The 26,112-nt window shown below is 27.7% G+C and overlaps 5 protein-coding genes across 9 annotated transcripts in view; 1 reads left to right on the top strand and 4 right to left on the bottom strand.

Moving 5' to 3' along the window:
* Positions 1–11,585, bottom strand: part of LOC115237346 (octopamine receptor-like) — a 43,784-nt gene extending 32,199 nt beyond the window's left edge. Inside the window, exons 1-3 of one of the 4 annotated variants that reach the window (XM_029810333.1) lie at positions 11,354–11,585; positions 10,192–10,257; positions 4,346–4,413 (exon numbers count right to left, since the gene is read on the bottom strand). In XM_029810333.1, the coding sequence (XP_029666193.1) occupies positions 4,346–4,380 (35 nt within the window). In that variant the 5' untranslated portion in view covers positions 4,381–4,413; positions 10,192–10,257; positions 11,354–11,585. Of the gene's footprint in view, positions 1–4,345; positions 4,414–10,191; positions 10,258–11,353 lie in introns of those variants that run through there. The other 3 variants (XM_029810336.1, XM_029810335.1, XM_029810334.1) reach the window with 3 other exon arrangements.
* A 3,674-nt stretch (positions 11,586–15,259) lies between these two features.
* On the bottom strand, positions 15,260–18,062 carry LOC115237360 (flap endonuclease GEN). The gene is made up of 6 exons (XM_029810355.1): positions 17,905–18,062; positions 17,498–17,777; positions 17,135–17,421; positions 16,869–17,030; positions 16,621–16,786; positions 15,260–16,519 (listed from the first exon to the last, which is right to left on the bottom strand). Exons 1-6 carry the CDS (start codon positions 18,060–18,062, stop codon positions 15,347–15,349), a joined length of 2,226 nt encoding a protein of 741 aa, XP_029666215.1. The 3' UTR covers positions 15,260–15,346.
* On the top strand, positions 17,976–20,534 carry LOC115237362 (charged multivesicular body protein 7). 2 transcript variants are annotated; one of them, XM_029810358.1, is made up of 5 exons: positions 17,976–18,096; positions 18,422–18,909; positions 19,116–19,893; positions 19,967–20,159; positions 20,221–20,534. In XM_029810358.1, exons 2-5 carry the CDS (start codon positions 18,599–18,601, stop codon positions 20,298–20,300), a joined length of 1,362 nt encoding a protein of 453 aa, XP_029666218.1. In that variant the 5' UTR covers positions 17,976–18,096; positions 18,422–18,598; the 3' UTR covers positions 20,301–20,534. The 2 variants fall into 2 exon arrangements, with proteins under 2 accessions (XP_029666218.1, XP_029666217.1); XM_029810357.1 differs by having other exon boundaries at positions 18,086–18,251.
* Positions 20,470–25,370, bottom strand: LOC115237361 (modular serine protease-like). The gene is made up of 8 exons (XM_029810356.1): positions 25,220–25,370; positions 23,978–24,017; positions 23,475–23,876; positions 22,972–23,393; positions 22,575–22,799; positions 21,565–21,854; positions 21,023–21,353; positions 20,470–20,793 (listed from the first exon to the last, which is right to left on the bottom strand). The coding sequence occupies exons 1-8, from the start codon at positions 25,260–25,262 to the stop codon at positions 20,552–20,554; spliced, it is 1,995 nt and encodes a 664-aa protein (XP_029666216.1). The 5' UTR covers positions 25,263–25,370; the 3' UTR covers positions 20,470–20,551.
* Positions 25,371–25,775: 405 nt separating this feature from the next.
* The window catches only part of LOC115237364 (tRNA pseudouridine synthase A), a 3,716-nt gene continuing 3,379 nt past the window's right edge, over positions 25,776–26,112 (bottom strand). The window contains exons 6-7 of the mRNA XM_029810360.1: positions 26,036–26,112; positions 25,776–25,932 (exon numbers count right to left, since the gene is read on the bottom strand). The exon at positions 26,036–26,112 is cut by the window's right edge and continues 28 nt beyond it. Coding sequence (XP_029666220.1) covers positions 25,830–25,932; positions 26,036–26,112 — 180 coding nt within the window. The 3' untranslated portion in view covers positions 25,776–25,829. The remainder of the gene's footprint in view (positions 25,933–26,035) is intronic.

The following is a 26,112-nucleotide window of genomic DNA, read 5'->3' as shown; positions in this document are numbered from 1 at the left end:
GGTTCTTAATTCTCTACAACCACGATAAACCGTACGATATAAGAGCATGTAATATAAGACTTAATATTATGTTACGATATACCACCAATGATAAACACAATATTTTTTTAAAGAAAACCTATAATATAAAATCTAATTATCTGGAGAGATTGTACTATTCTAATCAGCTATATTTTAACCTATTTTACTTAATTCTTCACAGATCGGAAATAATAAATCTGCCAATTCAGTTATGCAGACATTGTTTTGCTCTACTATTTTCAAATATATAAACAAAAATTTAATTTATAAAAAAATAGAAACTTTATATGTACAATTAAAAATAAATATTATTTCCTATTTCCCTAAAAAAAAATCTTCCTTCTATATTTTAAAAACAATATTTATTGAATGTTATTTAATAAAATAAAAGAGATATACTGCAATTTATATTATTTGAATTCAAGAGAGAAATTGATATTGTTATTACGATATAAAAGGTTCTACCATTATGCAAAAATATCGATCAATTAAATAGCTTTAAGTCTTTGTCAATATTTCAATACCGCAATGAAATTTATTAAACACTTCCTATACCATCAAATTTTCTCGATCCGCAAAAAAAAGCAAAGAATCAAAACCAGAATAATCCAGAATAATAATATTCCGGAATAATAATATTAATTCGGAATAATATAGTCTAATGTCATAGAATCTTTTTCACTCAACAGATAATTTAACATAAAGAAATAATTAATCATTATTCTTAACATTCCATATGTATTCTGTGATAAGTTTAGAACATGATATTTTTATAGTAAGATTTTGATGTTCTTTTAAGTAATTTAGAATAGTGTAAAAAAGACCTAAAAAGCTATAGATATTTTTGTTGAAAAAACAAGTTCTTAATTCAAGAAACTATCAAAGAAAAGAGATACAAAAAGAGATATAGCTCGATGTTTATAAATATTCTATATAAATACATATAATTAATCGAGATTAAGCTTTTATATTGTTTATAGCATTCAATTTTCCGACCAATATAAAATAAAAAATATTATATGAATAATATAGCTCTATTTCCAAAACATGTAACAGTGTTTAATTAAAGAAAGATAATACATCAAACGTGTGCATTTGTATATTAATTAAAATTTGACCCGATTAATCGATGATAATCTATTTAATCCTTGATAATAATACATGAATCAATCTTTATCATAAAAAGCAAACTTTTGAGCATTTTACGTTCTCTAGAGAAACAAAATACCGATAATGAGTATCCTGTATGCAGAGTACGTATGTATATTTTACTACACAAGTTCTACATATCCCATTATGACATGAATAAAGCACAGAAACGTGCAAGGACGGTGATCTTGCATTCAACAGTGAAGCGATTATTACATACTTTGTATGCAATTTCCATACATTTTTCTTCAAGTGATAAAATTTACACAACTATTACATCAAGACCCGATATTATACATTGTCTTATCTAGTTAACAAATATTTATATCAAATTGCAAAGATTATAATGACAGTTATTTATTAATATTTCTTGTATAATATAGATAAATTTCTTGTATAATAAAGATAAATTCTATTAGATTTTGTATTCAAGAAATTTTCATTTTTTGTTCAAGAACTTTTTTCATCCAAAAGCCACAGGTTTTTAATTATCGAATATAATTAGTAACACCGTGCATGTAATATCTCCGTAAAAATGCGACAAATTACAACACACGTTTGTATATTATAACAGCTGTCAGTAGTTGCAATTAACTCTCTGAAATTCCTATTTTACCGCGGCAAATACATGATTATATAATCGCAATTGTTGTCACACATTGTCCCTAAATACGTATAAATGTATATCAGGAAAATTTGCAAAATTAGTAACATGCATTTTAAATGCAGTAAAGCAATAACTTTGTTAATCAAACAACTCTTTATAATTCACAATTACAAGCAATTATTCTTGATGTATTTTTACTAAAGTGATATTTTTATTGACGCTTGTTTTTTATTGACATTTTAGTGTGATATTCCACAATGCAAACGCGTCCAAATAAACAAAAGTCTGCTAAACTATTACGTATACTCAATTTAAATTTTGAGCAATTAAGCGTGCAAAAGTTAAAGCGCTTTCTATATTTTGAGCAGAGTCAAAACAGTCAAACATCGAGATCGATGATTCTCTAATTTTCTCGGTAAAATTTTTAATTAATTCTGCGAAAATTCGGCATAGTATACGTATACGTAAACACTCTTTTATTGATTTAATCCTCATTGCTCTTATTGACATTTCTTGTGCGAATAAAAATAATGAAATTATGGACGCACAATTCGCATATTGTACAATAATAAGAAACTGAAATGCATATATATAGATAAATAAGAAATATATAAAATTTCAAATAATTTACTGCATATTTCTGTATATATTAGTCATATAAAACTATATGTGTGTTAGAAATACATTTTTTATGCAGAAAGAGTAAGTATAGAAATTTGTAATCACTGCTTTCAAAATATAAGTTCTAATACTATTCTCATATGAGAATATCATTTCGGTATAATACTCATAATGTCCTTTCATTTTATGATGTTGGACCTATTTTAATCCGGGAAATTTCGAAATTACAATTCAGAGGAATAATTCTAAAACGAAAAAAAAAAGTATATTTTAAATGAAAGCAACTGTAGAGGCACGACATAAATAAAGTACCAGCCGCAGTTCGATATCAGCCGCATCGATATCAGAGAGTTTCATAATTTATAGATGAAATAATATAAAAAAGTTTTGAAATTATTGCGCGAATATGTAAGGAACTTACATTGATTATCGATTGCAAAGATAAGAAATTTTTAAAACTATTTTATATATAAAAATAATGAGATAAAAAATTTATCATTAATTTTTTTTTTTTTTATATTCTATACATATTTAAAATTTAATATTACACAAATATTGCTAATGACAATGAGAATAAGTTTAGGTAGTTAGTTCAAAGTTAAAAGAAGAATCTCATTGTTTCCTTTTTTTGCTTCCTTGTTGTTTTATACTAACAAAAAAATATAAAGTCTCATGTTGATACCTGATTTTCATATTGATTAAATCTGCGTTCTTAGATTTTTCCCTTCAAAAATCTTTTTATTATACAGAGAACACGTATTTCGCAATTTTCTTTACCTCCTATATCTGATATAATCTTTTTTAGGTGTGTCATCTCTCTCATATTATCTATCTTATCAACCCGCAATACGGGTAGAATAAGATAAAATATGGTGTGCAAGCTATTACGAAAGTTGAAGAAATATATATCATTTATCAGATTTTCACTTTTTAAATAAAATTGATCTACTTTAAATATTTGAAGTATTATCGAAATAATCAAATCTAATGTGTGATTCGGTCTTATTGTACATAGATCAATGTGTTCTCGACAAGTATAACAGAATAGAAATATATACGAGTTAGATAACAACTATTAAGAGTAAATAAAGAAAAATAGTACACAAAACAGTAGAATAAGATAGAATATATAGCCTAGTATACTGTCAAATTTCTATTTAGAAAAGATAGCTGTTTGTGTATATCAATTTGGTTGTATATATGCTATATATTATCATCCTGCACAAAAAATCATAATACATATTTTAAAATTTTATTTTAAAGAATAAATCATAGAATATTTAGTGCAAGTCACTATAGATGACATATGTTCATAAATCCATTCATGTGATATAACTTCGTGAACTCTTCTCTCTACTAAACTCGCTATCGACAAAAGCAATTGTCACGCACAACGCGTTAATTCACAGTCACTAAATGATGTAACCATCAGAGAAACGATTTCTACATAATACTACAATACGACGCGGCGAAACTCGACGCGCACGTATTACCTCAAACTTATCTAATTTGCATCTGCTTTTCAAAGTTACGGTGAAAATTATGTGTTAAGAGAATATTGAATACAGCGCTCACATAACTGATATATGCATACTTATAAGTATGTGTAAAATTGATTGAAACATGACTGTTAATGAATAAAACAGTTAAATATAGTTTTTTAGCTTTCCGCAGACAGAGAGAGAGAGAGAGAGAGAGCATGCTATAATTTCATATTAATGCTCAACACATAAGGATTACATAAGTTATTTTAATTGCACACCTGGCAGAGCAATAAACATACATTATTTAGCTAGAAATAAAATTTAACATTAAAATTCATGAAATATTTCGAAACATATTTATGAAAAGCGAACAAGGTTTTCATATATGAATATAACATGATTACGCTATGTCAATGATTCAGTATAGATACGATGGAAATTACGTTTGCAATAATAAACTCACTGCTTGTTGATTTCTGTCGCATGCTGCAGATTCATAAATTATATCATCCGACCGGAGACTCTCTTTCTCTGAAAAACTTGACATAAGAAGAAGCATCTACAAGTTTTTTTAAAAGTCAGTGTAACAAAAAAATCCAAATCTCATTAACGACTTTTTCTCGATTAAGTCTCAGTTCTTAACTATTAACTTTGAAGGAATATAAAAAACTATTGAACGAAAAATAATGATGTAAGTCAGTAAAAATAAAATTCTCAGATGTTCCCATATTTTTACCAACTTTCGCACATAATTATCTTAATATTACATAAAACTTTACACAAGTTCTTTTTCTTATAAAATTATAAAAAATTATTATAATAAAGTTATATTTTATATCATATATTTTCATATATATAGATATACTTCACTTAATATATAAAAGTAATATATATTGTGTGTGTGTATTTATACATATCATATATAGTTGATACTCTTCATAATATGAGAACGCATTATTTTATTTGATAGAAAAAAATAAAAGAAAATATTTTTTTTATTTAAATCTTAGATTGATACTAAATGTTTTCAATTCAATATAATTAGGTAATATTCAATATCAATACAGAAGTACAATGTATAAATTATTATGTAAACATATGTATATTACGATGCATTGCAAATTTTAATTACAATCATAGCGATCGATTAAATCTTAAATTTTCTCTTCAAAAGTTAATAGATGCGTAAAATAATAAACAGTTAATTAAAATGGAAATCAAAATGTACAGTCATGATTGTATTCTTCATTATAATACTCGTGTGAAACGTTTGTTGTATAATTATAAAACTCATTATCTAATTAATCATTAATTAATTCAGTTCATCATTTAATTGCGTTATACATTACGTTATGTTCAGAATTTCAGTGATAGAAAACGTAAAAATTGTTTAAAAAATATAAAAAAATATAACCATGCGATATAAATAAATTTGCAATTTTCCTACAGTATTATAAATAGTCAATTTCTTTTATTTAATCATTTTACTGCAGTACTATAAATAATCAAATGTAAAATATATTTGAGATTCTATTATTAATATAAAAATTATAATTAAATAATGATTATCTTTTGAATAATGATGATGCGTATCCTACTTTAAATCTGATGATCTAAAAAAACAATAATTATAATGATAGTTTTTTTCATAACACTACCATAACCACAGCTACTTTACTAGTAATGTTATATAGAGAGAAAAAATCTTTCAAATATATATATATATATATATATTTATTTAATTTAAAGTTCCGCAAAGATGTTCTAGCACTTATAAGATTATATATCTTATTGCTACTTCTTGATGTGTTATACGAATCGCTTATATGAAATTTTAGGATTTCGCTTTTAGTTATATTTCTTTTCCTGTAATTTTAACGTACACTTCTAACTTTATGTACCGATATTTAGTACATATACGATATATGTATTGCTACTTCTGGCAGTATTTTAAAGGTTTAGTTCTTTGATTGTCCAATTAATTTCTTTCGACTTTAATTATTTTATTATAAGGTAAAATCAGAATTATTATAAACTTTTTTTCTCTCAAGTAATGCTTGTGTGCCTATCTTACTTTCTGCTTTTTGTCTTATTCATTTAATAGTCTGAAAATAAAATATTATGTTCAAAATTTGATAAAACACTGTATGCACAATACAAAAATACTTCTCTCTCTATCACAATTATTAAGAACATATTTTATAATTATAATACACCATTATAAAATAATTCATATTATTGAACTTTTATGCAATGACATGCCCGTATTTTTTATATATTCTTATTACTTTTAAACATATCATATTGGCCTTTTCCTTTTACAATTAGATTTATTGATTTTAAACATATCATTATATAAATAATCTATATAACAAATTAGACCTTAAATATGAATAACTACAAATTTTTTTAAATATAAAAGCGCATTTATCTATTTCAACTTAAATGATATGAAATAGCTTTCGTCTCTTCGATTTTATTCATGATGATGTATGAAGAAAAATGTTATTAGCAATTCATGAATCATTTAGAAAAGATCAATATAATCCGTATTGATAATGATTCATAATGGGCCAAATAAAGAATTAATAAAGCATTTTAACAAACAGTAAAGCTTTTTATTTCACACATATCTCTTTTATAATAATGTCTTTATTCAAGTTAATATTTCTACTACCACAAAGATAGTATATATTTGAGTGGACACAAATCCTTCCTTTGTCGCAATTATTTAATTATACTAACCGGTTCCTTTTATTGTAACTTATCTTCATTTATCTATGTTCTTTTTTCTTCTTTCTCTCTCTCTCCCTCTCTTTCTTTCTCTCTCTTTCTCTTTCATTCTTTGTTCTCCCCCCCCCCCCCCTCCCTCTGTCTCTCATTGGATTTCTTTCTAATATCGTTTGTTTTATCATCCTTTTGATTCAACTAATGATAAATCTTATTATGTTTTTAAGATAAATATGTATATTGTGTGTCACATACACATTCATAAACTATTATTTTTATTTATAATATAGATTTATTTTATCTGCCATGTTACAACATCTGCTTAGATATTGTATAACTACTATTATTTATCTCATCGTCTAAAGAGTGCTCATTCAAAACAAGCGACAATAAAGGTAATGCATTTCCAATGTATGTGAATACGAGACTATCGGTTTGCTCTTTAATATATGTATTTTCTAATCAAATGGCAGTGGGCCACTACAGTAGCCGCAAAACTTTGAGTATTCCGCGAAAAGTTGGCACGGAAATCAAATATCTTGTTTATTAAGCTTCTTTTATAAGTATTTCTAAAAATTAGGTCACTATACACATAAATATTTTTTTTTTACTCAAAAAATGAATTGTTAAATATCTGATCTTAATAACCAGTAAATAATTATTGCATAATATTATTGAGTATTCTTTGTGATGAAATAATTTCATTTGACAATAATATATTGTTTAAAAATTCTATATTTGTCAATATATATGTAATGTGTATTAAAACTTTCAGCAACCATAGGACTTCGCGCAATTAAAACTATTGGTTATTAGTAAAGTACTCGAATTAACTATCAATAACTTTTTAGAACAAACCTGCACCGCCTTTTACTACTTATCACCGAAATCGATTGAAGAGCCTTATTGGCAGGATAATTGCACTTAGTAACATTCCATTCATAACATAGGTACCATCTCTCTACCCGTTTTCTATTAATTTCATTTAATCAAATTCTATATAAATCCTATTACAAACAATCTTTCCTTTTATAGTTTTTCCTTTTAAAGTTAATAAGATGTTGTGATAATATTTAATATCAATATAATACATTTGATCTGTAAGACTTACTGAGAAATAATTCGATGATTTAGCGAATAGATTAGAAAAGAAACTGATTAATTTGTATTAAAGACAATCTTTTATTTGATTAATTAACTCATCTGCGAGTATGGTTTTAATCAACTTAATTTAATAAAAGATTTAATGTATTGTTGCACAAACATTTATAAATTGATTTATTTATCCTTAATTGCTATCATAAAATTAAAATGCAATGTTGCGATTAAAAATCGGTGTAGATTAATAAAACAATTTTGCAATTATTTATTATATATATATATAAAATAATTGTGCGTGTGTAATAATTCAATATATCAATTGTATGTGTTGAAATTTTTTCGATTGAAAACATAATGTTCAAACGTCGACATTACAGATGCAACGTAATGAATTTACAATATTTCTTCAAATATACTCGACGAGGATGCCGTGATTTTGTATAAAAATACACGCCGTTCATGTAAATGCAAATAATGTTTCGCGCTCAAGTCTTTTGCACATCGATTTTAATATAAATTTACTCGCAGAATTGTATCATTAACGAATTGTCTGCAAAGCTAACTATGTCTCATGGAATTTTAAACACATCTTACAATTAAGCCGATTATTTTAGAGACAATCGTACATTAAGACTTGTATACCAACACTGATTTAGAAGATTTAGCTTCATTTGTCACGTGAATTTGAATAAATTAAAATCAATTAAAATCAATTTGCAACAATAATTATTTTTAGTAAATAGTTTTGCTTGAAATCTCTATTTATTGTTATACTTAGTTTAACATTCCAATTCTTTCTAAGGAATTGAAATACCAGAGTCACATTCCTTGATAATAGATACAGCAGAAATTCCATAAATATTAAAATGCAATCTTATTTCAAATTCGCACAGAAGCAATTAAGATTACAATGCTTAATTTTATTCGTGATATGTCTGTTACAAATTTTTTTATCCATAAAACTGTTAACTGTAGAATAAGCTCATTACATTTTCGATACTTAAAATAGTAAATTTGCTAGCGATGCATCTATGAACAAATAAAACTATAGATTTGTATATAATGCTTTAATATGATTATTTTCCCCCGAGTTGCTTCAGTTATTCGGTTAATTATTTATAAGCTCAAACTAATTTAATCTATGCAAGCATGAAAGGCGCATAGTTATGGTCAACGTTTCGATAAGAAATTTGTTAATAGTAGTGCATTAAGTTTAATCCCATATATGCTTTCAATCTCTAAAACTCTCTCTCTCTCTCTCTCTCTCTCTCTCTCTCTCTCTCTCTCTCTTTCTTTCTTTCTTTCTCTATCTATCTAGAAAGCTATAAAAAATGTTAAAAATTTAATGTCAAGTTAATGTAACTTTTGCTTTGTAGAATGTATATATAAGCAAAAAAAATTATTTTTCGAAATTAATCAAATATGAAAATTAATATTACAAGATATCATCAACTATAAAGAAAACAGCATTGAAAAACTGTTTATTCAATCTATATTAAATACACCGTGAGAATATTGAAATTTCTCTGAGAACTTACATCTCTCGTAGTAGCGGCTACAAAGTACTATATTTTCACCGTGGTTTTGATATGTCGAATCTCTATGTTCTTAAATCTTTAGGTTGTTGTTTCTTTCATTATTCATGATCTACTCTTCCTTTGAAGTCGTTTAGGAACCATTATAATAAGCCATCTGTGACAGTTGTTACTACGCAAGCTTTACGGATTCATGTTTATGAAAAAAATTTCTTGATTAATAACTTATTCAAAATTTGTTAAGACTAATATTAGCACATAAAAAAATATAATTTTTATAATTTTTTTTATATAAAACAAATATAAAAGTGTAAAATATTTCACTTAATGTTTACTATACCGATTTCCTTGAGAGATGTATTTCTTACATAGTTAATTATTATCATTTCTTATCTATAGAGAGATCGGCATAAATAATATTATTATTTTCGGTAAAAATGTAACGTCTTGATAAAAAAGCTGTATTTGTCACAAGCATTTCATTTTAAAGGAATTATTACTAAAAAATTTTTTTAAGGATATTGATAATGCAAAACAAATTATAAAAGACTTAAAACAATGTTTTCTATACATTAGTTACTTAATTTTACCCAGAAAAATTTTTTTAAGATTTTTTATGTTTTGCACCGTTTTGTACATCATAGCTTGTAAACCGTTGTCTTATATGAGCTTTCTTTTGACCATTTTTCCTCTATTTTTCTTGCTTTTAAGATTTATATAATTGATAATGTAATTAATAATATAATATCTGTATTTTTATTATAGAATGAAAATTATATACCTTTTTATATTATTGTTTTATAAAAACTTTCTAATACCTATAAAAGGACCCGACAATATAATATTAAATACACACAAACACATACACACACACACACACAGAGTATATATCTTTAATTAGATCATATAAATATTAATATAATATTAAATATGTGTAACTTACCAAATGATTGGCAGCCATTCAGACGTATCAATCACAGTTTATCTCATAAATGCGATAAAAATTCAACTGTTACGCAATTAATTATATCATCACTTACATATAAATAACACAATTAAAAACATAATCTATTAATCTATATTACTCATTAATCTACATAAATATTCTATTTAGCATGTATCGTGCAATTACTGTTGTAGTGAAGGACATGTAAATATAATATTATAAGTTATGATTATAATATCATAATACAAGCGTTAACGTATGCATCGCATTAATTGTCTGCATACTCTCGTCTTAGACTTTATTAATTAAAGTGTTCGCGATATAGCAAAGTGCTCGAAAACCAACATCAAGCATGTTGTATGTCGTCTATAAAATATAGTCTTATATAATGTCGCATATTTCATATCATGTGCATGTATTATGTGCACATAATATGTAATATCCGGCGCCAGCACCTTATAAAAATTAACATAAAAAAACTGTACACTTAGATGTAACTGTGTGTGTGTGTGTGTTAGAATAGATTTATAAGTAATAAAAGAGTTAATTGTGTGTGTGTCATGTTTGCGCGTTAAAGTTAAAACAAAATAAAAATAAAAATAAATGGTCTTCTTACTAGTAGCATGATTACATATCATAATTTTTTTTTTTTAATATGATATATTTTTATATATATGTTAAATGTTTTCCAATAGTCCGAAAAAGAATACATCTACACGTAACATTAAAAATCAATTAAAATATTATTAAACTCGTAATACTTTTGTTCACATCTTCATAAATAATTGCTTTATCAGTTTTGTACATCAGTTAATATAAAATATTATTATTATTTATAATGCATATTTTTAGTATAGTAAAGAATTTGATTTAAGTAAAATAATTTATCTAACAAAATTTAATAATTAATTTACGCTGCATTTCTAATTATCTATGATAGATCTATCTATTTATCGTTTCATTCAATCTTATCGAATTGCTAAATTAATAGCGGAGTTTAGACATAAATTGTCGGCGTGAATAATTCATTAATATGTAGATATGCAGCTAATTGTCCTCTAAAGAATATTCAAAATCACACTTTATCGTTTTATCCCACATGAAAATGCTTTCATAGTAATACGTTTAAAAATAAATAAAGATTTGTAATAAGTCTTACTTTAATGTTTATTTCAACTTGCATTTAAATTAAGGATGCATGATTATTAAAATTGTCCTTTTTTTCAATTCACAAATTTACACACTTTTAATAATATGTTAAATACAATGTGTATCATTAGATGTCATCTTTTATATTATTTTATTAGCAACTAGCCATAGTTCGCACACGCGGACTTCCAGATTGTACGAATATTCAGGAAGAACCATGTTTTCGGCACGGAGATCGCGCGCGTACTGAAAATCCCAGCAACCACCCCCATCGACCCTCGCTGTTCACCCCCGTTCCAATACAGGCAATGTATACGTAATACGTGTAAAACGCATGGGCTGCATATTCGGATGGGACAAGACCAAGAATCCAATTATGACAATACCGCAAAATGTAGTATTTTTTTTACAAAATATTTTTGTTTATTAATTTGTGCTTATCATTTCTTTTTCGGGCAGAAAATATTGCCTTCACTGATACCTAACAAATAATAAATTTTTGAATGCAATAATAATTGCATAAAAATTATCGGCAACTATTTTAATAATTAAAATTCTTAACCAACTTGAACCACGGCTTCTAAAAACAATTCATCAAAGTTTTTTGTTAACGGGTAATTAAAAATAATTTATATATTATATAATGATAATTAAATAAATTATATTATATATTACAGTATGTGTGTGCATATAGATTATTATATAATAATTAAATATAATGACATATGTGTTATTTTCTTGAATATATTTTCTTAATTTAATATAGAAGTAGCATATATGCAATATAAGCTATTTTCTTAAATTAATTATTTAATTCAGTAAACTCAAAACTTCAAAAATTTACATTAAATTTAAATATGTTAATGTGCGTTTGATCGTGATTCGCGACTGTAACAATTGTACTCAGGGACAGGAATTTGTAAAAATTATACTACCCTTCTCTCACATCCTTCATTCGAAAAATATATACGTCACCTACTTTAGTTAACCGCGTTGATTGCATCAGTGATTCGAATATTAAACGCATCAGTTCACGCACTAGTTAATGAACTGCTCGCCGTTATAACTTGCTATAAATTAAATGAGAACTCTGCAATGGGAGACAGTATTTCTCTCTCTTTCGTGTAAAACGTTATATTCTTTGAAAAAAAAGATTTTTTTTTTTTTGCTTTTAATTTACTATCTATCTATTTTTAACTTAGTATCTCAATCATTTGCAATCATATTTTTCAAATTAGCTTCTATGATTGTATAATCCTTATTATTATACGTTATTAATATAAAAATATATAGTTATCGAGACAAATAGACATTTTTCAATTTCAATAAGACGTCAAATATATTTTAAACGATGATTGGTTCTCAACGATGATAGTTCTCTATCGAACTATTGCACAAGTAGTTGGATAGTCGGAAATCAATACTAGTACCCTGCTTAAAACTTCGTAAAATCCGATTACTACTGCGACTACATTGACAGTTATATACTTTCATATAAATAAATTGCATCAGAGCCTATACCTTTCTCTCTCTCTCTTTTTCTCTTTCTATCTATTTCTCTCTCTTTCTTTCAGTTAAAATCTTATAATCATATTTTGTAATCAAATGTCAGACTTTCTCATTCAAACTATGCAATTGGTTTTAATATCTTGTTTCTTTCTTATTTCATTATTTGTAAACGATCATCGTCATCTATATCTAATAATTTTTTGCATCACAACAAATAATCTAATATCGAAAAAGCTGTGTTATTTTGCCTGCGCTTTCGTAATCCTTCAGATTATGGAGATTATCTCCTTTAACAAAATGTATAAAAATTATATTATTAATATATATTGTTGATAATATTGAGGTTTATAATTCTATCGCCCTCTTTCATTTCAATTTATGCAAATATAAACATATAGTGATATTTCCAAATTTATTTGCTTGATCTTTACAATGCTAAATGACGATACAGCCACTGTGCTCCGTCATGATTAAGAAAGGTAATTTCAAGCATTTCTAGAACCTGATAAATCGATAGACAAAACGACTGACAAATAGATAAATGCATGAAAAATATTAAGGGTTTAATAATGTTTTAAAACTAATTAATCTTTTTATTTGCTATGGATAATTTTTATTTCTAAAAAAGAGAAAGAAAGCGATTGTTTCTGCAAAACAAATATTATTAAAAGCAGATTTATGGTCGTCATTGCACTAAAAGTTTAAACAGCAACATATTGTAAGCCAATAAAAACGTTATTAAAATTATTATGGGTGTAAACCATGAATAATACGACAAACACTATTTGATTCTATTTCACAGAATACGATATCACCGAACACCAAAATAAAATCTGTCTTTAATACTTCAGCATGATCGATAAAGTTCTCAACAATCTGACGTCAATTGATATTTATGTCAATATTATTAATAACTTTATTTCCTCTACATTTACATTTACATAAACTGTGAAAGTTGATAATGTATGAAAATAAGCCTTATTATTACCAACAATAAGAAAATGTAGAATGCTAAAAAACAATTAGTAACCTAAAGGATTACAAGAGAATGATGATAACAGTTTTCTTAATATTAGATTTTTTTTGCGATGCAAAGTATTATTAAGATGTATGCGACGACGATCGTTTTCTTCCTTGATATTCGAGACATGAATTTTATATAGCAATATAAACAGCAAAAAAAATATTTGTAAATATGCCTATTGAACTTTTAATATCGAGAGACAACCGTTATTTTTCAATCTATCTCTGATTTAGTTGTAGATCATTATATGATCGCGAAGGTCTTTCTAATCACGACGGTGATTACTCTCGAAATATAATAATCAAATAAATGAACTTTTACAATGGACGAACAAGATGAATGGACGATAAATGATACGATCGCTAATGAAAGCAAAAATTAAGAAATTTGCAATTGGTGTACACTGATATAATGGGCAATTATCCGAACTTAAAAACTCGCTCGATTTTCGTCGCCCGAAATTTTGATCTAAATATATGCCACAAAACTACTTAATAATATCACAATTTAACAAACAACACGCTATTACAAATAATCATATCTATTTAGCTCAATTACCTCTTTGTCGGCTTATTTATCTGAATATTATAGGAATATAGAGACTTTGCTTCTTTATGATATGTCCCGCCAAAGAAGAAAGAAGAAGTTGCGCACAATGCGCAGGCGGACAAACATTTAAAAAAAAATTTTCCTGATTTGTCCTGATTGGTCACTCAAATGGCAAAAAAAATAAATACAAAATAAAAATACCTAGTTAAAAATAGTTATTTATTAATAATTTCGAGAAAAAGGGGGAAAAAAAATAAAACCTCGGAATATTAAAAATTTTGTTTACACATTATTATAAAATGTATATAATATTGCAGATATGTGTAAATATTTCTTTTTGCATTATGTACGTACTTGAAATAACCTAACGCGTCTCGTAGATACGAAATAGATTCATTCAATATATAAAAATATCATAAAAAGTTATTGCATAATTTGTAACGCTTAATTAATAACATACAAATTTTTATAAATATATGACAAAAGCACATAGACACTGCGAAATTTTCATAAGTCTTAGATATTCTTTCTTATATAATCTGAATTATATATATAATATATATATATATATATATTGAGTGAGAAACTGTATTTTTTAATATAATTCAAACAATTAAAATGCTTACTCTTTAATGAAATGATATCTTTAATTATAATTCTAAAAAATACAATGATATAACATATTTAGAAGTTAATCTAATGATAATAATATGACCCACATATGCCATTGTCATGTAATGTAATAATGTTGATCTTTTTAATATTGACATCAATATTAATTGACGTCACATTGTGCATTTTGTTTTAAAAACCTGAATTTGACAAATATAATACAAGGCAGAACCATTTTCATATATTGTAAAACTTTTTATTACATTTGATAAATATAATTTCTAAAAGTGAAGTACTTTATATAATATATCATGTGTCTAAATGTATACTTCCATTATCAGTTTCGTCCATAATATTTTCAAAAGCAAAACTAGGCTTTTTTATTTGATTGCATATTTGTAAAGGCTTCTTGCTTTTTTCTTTTTGTATCCTTTGATTAATTGGAACATACAATTCACTTATATCACCAAATTCCTCATCAGAATCATCTAATTTCTGTTTTTCATCCTCAGTATAAACATAATTTTCTTTGTTTGTCAAGGATTTAAATTCGTCAATTTTATATTCTAAACAATTTTCCACATTTTCTTGGCTAGTGGATTCCATGGACTGCCAATTTCTTACACTAAATTGAAAGATTCGTTTGCTACATATATTGTCTATTATATTTGTCACATTTAAATCATTGTCTTCATTTTCGCTCGTGAAATCATCGGGAGAAAGTTCATTAAACATTCTATCAATTGTATTATTCAATTTTGAATCTATCTTGTCCATCTCTAAAACTTTTTTGAATTGTGGCCCACATTTTATTTGTTTTAGGTCCATCGCAATGTTTTCAGGCACATTTTTTACTTTTAATTTATTTACGTTACTCGAAGTACTTTCCTGCTTCGATCTTTTTGGTGTTATTGCCATGTTCTCAAAAGACTCTTCTAGTGACATAGAACGATTTCTAGATATAAAATCTTCAATCTTCCTATTATTTTTGCTTTCTAATGTTTTCTTTTTTCCTTTCTTTTGTCTTGATTTTGCGATATCTGTTATTCCAATATTTTCTTCTGTATTTGTTGTAATCTTCTTTCTGCGAGAGTTAGCAGTTCGTTTCTTCGTTTTTACGTTTCTAATACTTTCGAATGCTTCAACTAATTCTGGATAACATTTTAAAACCAAATCTTGTGGCTCAATACTTGTTAGTAAGCTCTCTTCTACATCATTATTATCATCTGGCTCTATTTGCTCTTTGTATTCTTTTAACATTTCTAATACACTATGTTCCTTCTTCCAAATAATTTCATAACTAGCTGTAGATCTGATATTACGTATCTTTTTTATTTGATCAGGAATAAATAAGTTTGATATAGACAAACGTTCATCAAGTGTAAAATCTGGCAGATGTAACAGTTGCCATCTAGTAGTTAATGTGAATATTTTTTCAAAGGCATATTGTGGTTCCCAACATAGATGTTTTTCCATAAAATCCTAATACAAAAAGATTATTATATTTAATCATACACTTAACAAGGAGACTATTTTACAATATGTAACATTTAATTAATTACTATATGTAACAATATATTTACAACAAATCGATTGACTTGAGGTTGCTTCCATTCTATATCCAACTTAGTTGGAACCATATCTTTTTTGTTAAGAAATTCGTCTATTAATTCTTGATTAGGGAAATTTTCATCATGGAGTGCCTTTCTTCTCAACGATATTTCATTTAATATCAGTGCTCTCTTTTCTCTACATACATTACAAAGTACAATATATTTAATTATTAAATACAATATACATCTCAAAGATACGTAATGCACTAATAAATTACCTGAAGTTATCATTACATTTCCCAATAGTACCACAATCAGCACAACCTGATTTTTTATGTTTTTGTAGTTTTCCTAGATGACCACATGCGGTGCATAAATCAGGATTTAATAAATCTGATTCAATTCTATTTAAACTTGTGTCAGTTTTCCAATTTTGAATCCTGAAAAGAGAGAAGAGAAAAATGGTTTAGTTATTAAATAAATAATAAATAAATTTGATAAGTTCAATTAATATATAATCTTTTAATGCATCTAATATTCCAACCTTTGTAAAACGTTTTCATCATCTACAGTCTTGAAAAATTTTAAAGCCGCCTCCTTTCCAACACCATTCACTCCTTCATTATAATCACAACCGCACAATAAGGCCAATGCTATCATTTTATTTCGTCCTATATTCAATGTCTTTTCTATCTTTTCCATATTGTACACATCTACAGAACCAGCTGTAGCTCCACGGTTTCCTTGACTACTTGTACAAAAGTTTCTGTATACTATTTTTGCGCCATATAAGAAGCAATCACTGTCTTGGCTTATACATCCATCTACAAGCTAAAAACATATTTCTTTTTTATAATTAAGGTAATCAGTAATTTGTTTATCAAAGAAAATTAATTTATAAATGTACCCCATCCTCATTTAAATATGCACACATAGCTTCTGCTTCACCGTGGCTCTGTACACAAGCAATACCCATAAATTTTAACATTTCTCTACATTCATTTAAAACTCGCTTAAACTGTGTCCTCCCTCCTTTCTTAGCAGCTTTCTTTCTTTCCTGAAATCCATTACGAACATCATTTCTTCGTGCAATAGTTTTATGTTTTAAAGTAGGGGCTTTTCCTTCTAATACAAATATTGGAGATATTCCTTGCATAAGAAGAAATGCTGTACGAAAGTATAGATTTCTGCAACACAATTTACAAATCAATAAATAATATCTCTTTAACCGTAACATAAATTTAAAAAAGTATACTGTGTATTAATATTATGTGCTCTATTTTTCGATCTAAGAAATTATATGGATAAATTTACCTGAGATACATCTTTGGTTGTACTGCATTGTCAACGATCGTTTGACTATCAACGACCCATCCGCTTAAATCAATCGCAATAGTCTTTCCCTGTAACTCATACAGCGGTTTTCTCTCGCATAAAGGCGATAAAACATTCCATAAATCCTTCACACCCATTTCGTATCACGTATTTTGAATTGAATTTGTCAACGTAAGTTTCCAAGAGAAATTTTCAACATCGCCATCTCATATAGCTAATACAGTTACAGTGGTCGTGTTGTCGTTACATTTTTACTTGCAGTGGATAAAAGTGATTACATTTTTCGATCGTCTGAAGCAATCAAAAGTGAATGCTCGAACGAGAGAGTAAACAATTTTATAATTATTATGACAATTCATCAGTTTCTTATAACAGAGCATCGTTTGAAGAAATTTGCAAATATTTTATAAAAATGTTGTGTTTGAAATGACATCCAAAGTTTATTAATTAGTCATTTATATTACGTCTTTAAAAAGTTGTATCTTTTTATTTATAGCACAAATCCCCGCTATTTAGGATCAGTTGAATGAAAATGGGAAGGGAGCTGATTTGCAATGGAAGAAAAGATTTGCATATGCGAAAATAGAACGTCTTCATTGTAACCACACAAACAATCTTTATAACCTAACTTGAGAAGCAGAGACTCTATAAGAGATTTTATATAATTGACTTTATGAACGAAATTAGCATTAACAATAAGATGATTGATAAAAACACCAGCGGCAATATTCTGCTACCGGCAGAAAAACTACCAGAATGTTGGAATCAAGAAGAAAGAATGAGTGCATTGTTCTCACCGTTTCGCAGTAAATCTGCCAATCCACAAGATTGGATTTCTAAATACAAATTTTGGCATGATTTGATATATGAATGGCTGAAGTATAACATGCAATGCAGTTTTTCTATCACTGATTTAAATGAAGTTTTTAAAAGAAAAGGTTGTACACCTCTTTGTCTGGTTACTGTGATTGAAGAGCTTGTCAGGTATTTGATTGATTTACTTCAGTTATTATTAATCAATTATATGATTTGATTGACTAATCATTAATCAATGATTGTTTTTATTATAATAAAAATAATTATTTGTTTATATATGTGTTGTCAATACAAAAAGATATATTACTTAATTTGATACGCTCTTTAATGTTATGTGTTATATCTTAATATATGTATTTTATAAAATTTTCCAGAAATAATGAAATAATTCAAGAGACTGATTTTTTTCAAGAATCATGTAAAACATGGACAGCATGGTCAATTGATATATTTATTAAAAAACCAATTAGCTGGTCTTTCTCTAAAGTAAAGAATTATATAGTAGGCCAGAATGTAAATAATACAGAAATAAGATACATACACTTGCGAATTGTTCGGGAATTGGGTGATATTATTCTTTCCATTGCTGACATTAAGAAAGATAATATATTATTCCCGATCTCTGAAATAGTGGAATATTGTGAGAATAAAACTAAGAAACATATTTCAGAGAATACAGTGAGATTAGTGTTGGAGTGGTTAAGGCATAGAAAAAAGATTACTGTCAGAAAAAATTTTGATTCACATAGTGAATTATTGGTTAAAATTTGTACACAAACAGTAAATGAAATTACGGAAGTAGAAGAAGGCATATATAAACTGATTAAGCAAGAAAAGGAACTGATCAAAGAGATAGAACTTATAGAGCAAGAGAAGCTTAATATTATCAACGAAGCAAAATCATATTTGGCAAAAGGATTGCGTCAGATGGCAAAGACACGTTTAAGAAGAAAGATGGAATTGGAAAAGACCATAGAAAAACGTGCGCAAACTCTTACAAACCTACGCACTCTGATCACCAATATTGAAGATGCGCATTCTAATTTCACTGTATTGTCTGCTTACAAGACTGGATCTGATATATTGAAGAAAATAAAACCAGATGGTTTAACAGAACATGATGTTAGAGACATTATGGACGATATTAATGAGGTAAGCTATTAATATGGATTATTTATAAATGGTTATAACAAAAAAAAATTAATATCTATTATTTGCTGACTAGGTTTTAGAAGAGAAACAAGAAATAGACTCAGTTTTATCTGAGACGTTGAACCTCACAGACTCGGATGCCGAGTTGGAAAAGGAATTAGCAGAACTATTGAATACAGACAACGTAGATGATTCTAATACAGTTTCTGAATCAAATCCAGAAATTGAAAAAATTGAACAACGTTTGAAAGACTTGCGCATGGAAGGTAAATATTACGAAATTTAATATCATATTTCATATAAACTAATGAGATATTTATAATATAGGTATAGATTCACCTGGCAAGAATAGATCTGTATTGCCAACTGTGCTATCCTATAAGGAAAAGGCATTAAAGGAATCCTAATATTTATTAATTGCAACAATGAAGCATGTATATAATTGTATACTAACACCATAGAATCACTTGTATTCTTTTAAATATTTTACTGCATCTATTGTGTCACATAATAAAAAATATATACATGTATATTATGTATGAAGAGGATAAAAACGCGCAACTCTGAAGATTTTTATCAAAACTGTTTTGTAACTTAGTATATTTGAAAAGTTAAAATTAAAGATATATGTAGCAACCGGATTTATGTGTATTTCTATTTATTTTTTACATATATTTCCTGTCTGATTACCTTGAAATTTGACAATTTGTATTACATTTTGTATCCAATCAATGTGGCTGGATATTTGTGTATATAAAGTATACAAATTATTGTTGCAATGGTAACTTCCACCTTGTTGTATCGTACCAAGAGAAACGCTAACAATACCTCTGAGATGCCATAGACCATTGGTCTGAAAGACTAATCCACCGCCACTGTCACCATCACAAACAGAAGAACCTGAAATATATTGCTTATAATGCTTATGACTAAAAAGTTATCCTATTTCTTTTTTGCATCTTTACAAGACAATCATTTTTATAGATTAAAAAATAATTACTCTTTCTTTCTTGTAATTTTATATAAAATTAAAAAACTTAATTATATATATATCATTAATATATTCTTGATTATTTTTATGGAAAAATGTAGTATTACATTGACTAATATTAGTTGTTCTTTCACTAACCATTTGTATAGCCTGCACAAAACTTATCAGGAGTAAGATATTGTTGTGTATTGACATTTTGGCTTGCAGAATTGCATTGACTGAATGGAATATATGGTACTGTCAAAGTCTGTAAGATTGCACTGGAATTACCATCTGCGGTTCTACCAAATCCCGCCACTTTTCCCACTGCGCCTGCTTCCAACACTCTTCTATCGCTGAAAAGATCTATGCATACAGGAACTAACGTAGCTGACAATACAAACGGTTCGACGAGTTCTAATATCGCGATATCCCCAATATAATTTCCTGTCAATCCTAGATAACCACATATAGTATAAATATGTTTCACCTGCAAGAGAAAGCACATATAGGCTGCGTTCCGTTTCATGCATGATGCGCATAATGCATAACTTATCCTTATTTAACATTCGGTGAACAACAAAGATAAGTAATGCATCATGCGCATCATGCATGAAACGGAACGCAGCCATAAACAATTAATATGTACAAACTGACAGTATCGCATATAGATTAATTGTGTTACATATGAACTTACAAACCTGATTGTTTTTAACATTTGGAGAGGGATAATCATAATCGCGGAAGATATTTCCTGTTGCTATGTAAAACTTCTTCGGATCCATCACTTGGCTAGTTTTTTGATCGTATATGCAATGAGCTGCTGTTATCAAAAGATTCTCTTGAATGATAGATGCTCCACAACGGAATTCCTTTGGCTTGTCATGTGAGACATCGCGATACATTGAGGCATGCCATGGAAATTCCGTGATATTAGCTTGATAACCGCCTACAATGAGCGGTGTAACATTGGAAGGCGGTATACCGCATACTATAACAAATATTTCATTGGGAGAAGTTTTAGCGTGATAAGAAAAAAGAGCGCATTGAGCATTTACAATTATGCAAAAGGAGATAATTCACAATAATTAATTGTAATTTTATCGCATATCACTATGATTGTATGCAGTTCTGCAATTAATAGGATGGGAAAAAGAAATTGGAATTAATGTTGTATTTATAAAACATTTAAATAAATTTATTAAATATACTTTGCTTAATTTAATATAATTTTATACATATATATATATATATGTATGTATATAAATTTTTGTGCATTACTAGAAAAATAGAGTATATTTTAATAATACCTTATTAAAGCTTTAGTTCATTAGGAAATAATTTTAAATTATAACTTAAATAGAAATTATAATACATAAGAAAACACTTGTGTGAATTATCTCAATAAGAATGATGACATAATATATGGTTATTATATATCCTAATTACAGAAATAAAATTATTTAGAAATTATTACTTATAATTTATCACTATTTTTCATAATCTTAAGATCATGTCCAAGACTTTTCTGTTGCTAAATCATTGCTTGATGTTGGTATCCTAATATCTATATCCGGATATTTTGAATTCTTAACATTTGTATGTATAATGACTCTATCATTCAAAATTTCAATAAATGTTGCATTATTTCTATCTAAAGTGGTGTGCAACAAAAGATTATTATTAAAATAAATATTTATTGTGGGCAGACCTGGAGTACATCGTATAGGTTCTGGCTCCCATTGACCATTCGCATTACATATTACAGAATCCCTTTGTGTTGAAAATACTTGATTGGTTTCAGGTTGATAACCGTTTTGGCAGGACAATTCCGCCCTTGTTCTAGGTAAAACTGGAGAATCACAAGATACCCAGTTACCATTGTATGTACACTCAGCCGTAATTGATGCTGAACTTAAAGCTTTGCATCTAATTTCTATCAAAAAATATTTTAAATACCTAATTAATGCATAATCACACATACAATGCCTGTCACATTAAAATACTTCAACATTATGAATATCATACTTTCAAAAATACTTTTTCTTCTGTATGTTTTCTCAAATATTTATATAAATTCTACAAATATATAATTATTATTCTCATACCTGTACAAACTGGTATATTAACCCATTTTCCTTCAACATTGCAGATTACATCGGTAGAACCTCTTATCTTATATCCTTCATCACAAGAGTAAATTAGATAAGATCCTGGTCTCAAGTCCACTCCTTGCGAATCACAATCCTGTCCAGTGTTTGAGCATTGCGATCGAGGCAACTTCCAGTGACCGTTTTGCGGTTGTGATGGAGTTTTGCAAGTTTTTATGCCAGGTGATACAGTAGAACTTGAAGACTGTACTGGTGATCGTTCTGTTGTTGTTCCTGGTTGCACCGTCGGTACCCATCCGGTTCCGCCACACAATCTTGGATCCTCGTCCGATCCATCGGCACAATCGATTACTTCGTTACATCGTAGATCACCGTCGATGCAAGCTCCATAAGCGCAACGGAAAACTGTCGACGAACAACTGCAAAGAAATTATCGATTGAAAAAATATTTGTTTCCCATATTTGAGACAGAATTAGTAAAAAAAAGATTGTTCTCTTACATCAATGACCCGCATCTTGCAGATACCTCGTCGGAACCGTCCACGCAGTTTCTATTCCCATCACACACATCAAACTGACTAATGCATTGCCCGTTGTCGCACAAAAATTGATCTACTTTGCATCGCACAGATCTTGTTGTTTGATTATGGTTTTCACTCGTTCTCGTACACTGGGGTTGCGTTTCGTCGCTATTGTCGACACAGTCCTGGACGCCGTTACAGACGGCGTCTCCGTTTACACATGCGCCGTATTTACACCGAAAAGCATAATGAGGACACAGAATCTCCGGTTTCAAACATTCGGCCTGTGTCTCGTCCGACGAATCCTTACAATTCGCTTTGCCATCGCATAATAAATCGCTCGCTATACATTCTCCATTGTGACATTGGAATCTCTCAAGCCTGTTTGAACAATGAAATAAATGCATTGAATATTTATTTCTTTGAACATATTATTATATGTCGAAGTGACACTTTTATTATTATATAACGCATAAACTCACCCGCAGTCATTAGTTTGTGCATACCCGGAACTAATATACGCTATGAAAAGTCCAGGAAACAATTTTATTAGATTATAAAAATTTGATCTTTTTAATTATATATATACATTGCTTATTGCACGTGTTTGTTGTATAATACACGCAAACACACATGTATAAATCGAGAAGTTACATTTTATAAAATTATTTTAATTATTATTAGAATTTTTCCAATAATATGCTCGTGAAAGACCTTCTGTTTAATGATCATAATTTTTTTTTTTTTTTTATGACGAAATCAATCAATTAAATTTATATTTAATTAAAATTTACGATTACAATAATTAGTCGATTCGTATCTTAATTGGCTAACAATAAAGAAAACTTTAATAAGCGCGGCATGCACGAAACACGCATATAAGAGATGCATACGTCACATATTCTTGTATGTTTTTCTTCATTTATTATCTACCAATATATATAAACATATAGATGCTTCTACTCGGAGTTCAAGGCCACCAAACTGGTTTTTGAAACTTGCTGAGATTACGACGATGCTTCGCAAATCTTTTAGACTAGGATGTTGCAGATATTTAATTATCATGAAAGAGATGAGTTTAGCGCATATGGTAGCAAATTCGCCTTAATAAATGCAAAATAAATAGGAATAAATATAAAAATTTTTTATTGTCTCTAATGCACAGAAAACTATTCAATCAATTAATTCATCGATTAATTAAAATTAAAGTATGCAAACGATATAATTTCGTAGATTATACAAGCGAAATTAAATAATTTTGAAATATATTTAACATTTTCTTAAAAAAAAAAATATATATATATATATATATATGTTCATTTTCTCAAACATACATATCGCGTTATCTATTATTAATATGATTTCATTATTATGGAATGCCTGAAATCAGAGTTCACTAAATGAAAACATAAGATAAAATGTCAATCGCGGCACCAGTGAAAAAAACAACTATATATTTTTTTGCATTTTCACGATTATTTTATCAGTAATATGCTTCAAAAATATTTAATAATGACAGCATCCACTTAATTGTAAATATTTCTCGTAAATCTAATATTAATGTAATTAAATTTTTTTTTATATTTTGTGTTATTATATGCTAATAAATAAAAAACTCCAAGAAAAAAAAAATTAAAAAATAATTTCTTTGAAAAATTATTGTTTTACAGTTACAGTTCCGTAATATTCTTACTTTCATAAATGTGTCATAATATAATTCTTACCATAAACAATCGTTAGTAGCGCAGAAAGCTGCTTAATCCGCATGATAAAGCACTGCGTGACGAAAGACTGACGATTTCTCGATCCGCGCCTTCTTATAACTCGACGCTCAATCACTAACTGCGATCATCTGCTAGATAGATCTACCAGTTATTACAAGACTGGGATAACTTGGGGATAACCCAATGAAGCAAAACGTGCACGTCATCTCTGTGTGTGCGTATACACAGAGATACGGGGATGCACGGGGAAAGTACGTACATGTGATCGCACATGTTACAAACAAATCAACATAAATGCAACGATGGCATATGTGAGCATCCTCACAATTCAGTTCAAAAAACTTGTATCTAAGCGATATATAGATATCAGAATGCGCGATTAAAGAATTATTGCTGTTTGTATAAAATTATTTAAAAACTAAAAGAAATTATAATTATACTTATATTAATTACAAATTATACTTACACAAAATATATTTATACAAAATTATAATTTTATAGTCTTGAATGAAAAGTACTCGAAAATTTCTTGTAATAAATAAAAATATTCGTTTCTTTTTGGATATTTTAATATATTTGATACAGAGACAAAGCTATGTATATTTTATATTTACATATTATTGTCCACAGCTTCTAGTTTTTCATCATCTTCAACAAGCTCTTCTTTGTTATTAAATGAATAGAAGGGAAGACCTGCTATCCATTTTAATGTTCTATATAACATTGATTAAGGTAAATAGAAGAAAATTTTGAGTGTAAACAAAATAAAATAAAAATTTATTATGCAAAAAGTATTATTCATCTCTAAAAGGATACGTTTGTTCTGAAATCTCGGTATCCATCATATGTTTCAAAATATATTCCTTTTGAAACTTTTCTACTTCTTCTTCACA

Source organism: Formica exsecta, unplaced genomic scaffold (genome assembly GCF_003651465.1).
Source record: "Formica exsecta isolate Colony F162 unplaced genomic scaffold, ASM365146v1 scaffold290, whole genome shotgun sequence".
Taxonomy (NCBI): Eukaryota; Metazoa; Arthropoda; class Insecta; order Hymenoptera; family Formicidae; genus Formica; species Formica exsecta.
Note: the sequence above shows the minus strand (reverse complement) of the source record. Positions and strands in the feature narration are given on the sequence as shown.

Bases quoted from the DNA above. Each gene is read 5' to 3' on its own strand.
- LOC115237362 (XM_029810358.1), top strand. From the start codon at position 18,599: ATGAACGAAATTAGCATTAACAATAAGATGATTGATAAAAACACCAGC. The intron at 19,894-19,966 runs GTAAGCTATTAA...TTTGCTGACTAG, and splicing joins TTATGGACGATATTAATGAG to GTTTTAGAAGAGAAACAAGA. The intron at 20,160-20,220 runs GTAAATATTACG...TTTATAATATAG, and splicing joins GAAAGACTTGCGCATGGAAG to GTATAGATTCACCTGGCAAG.
- LOC115237361 (XM_029810356.1), bottom strand. From the start codon at position 25,262: ATGCGGATTAAGCAGCTTTCTGCGCTACTAACGATTGTTTATG. The intron at 23,877-23,977 runs GTGAGTTTATGC...TTGTTCAAACAG, and splicing joins GCACAAACTAATGACTGCGG to GCTTGAGAGATTCCAATGTC. The intron at 21,354-21,564 runs GTTTGTAAGTTC...TTTCTCTTGCAG, and splicing joins CAAATGTTAAAAACAATCAG to GTGAAACATATTTATACTAT.
- LOC115237360 (XM_029810355.1), bottom strand. From the start codon at position 18,062: ATGGGTGTGAAGGATTTATGGAATGTTTTATCGCCTTTATGCGAGAGA. The intron at 17,778-17,904 runs GTAAATTTATCC...ATTGTGTTGCAG, and splicing joins CAACCAAAGATGTATCTCAG to AAATCTATACTTTCGTACAG. The intron at 16,787-16,868 runs GTAATTTATTAG...TAATGTATGTAG, and splicing joins AAATGTAATGATAACTTCAG to AGAAAAGAGAGCACTGATAT.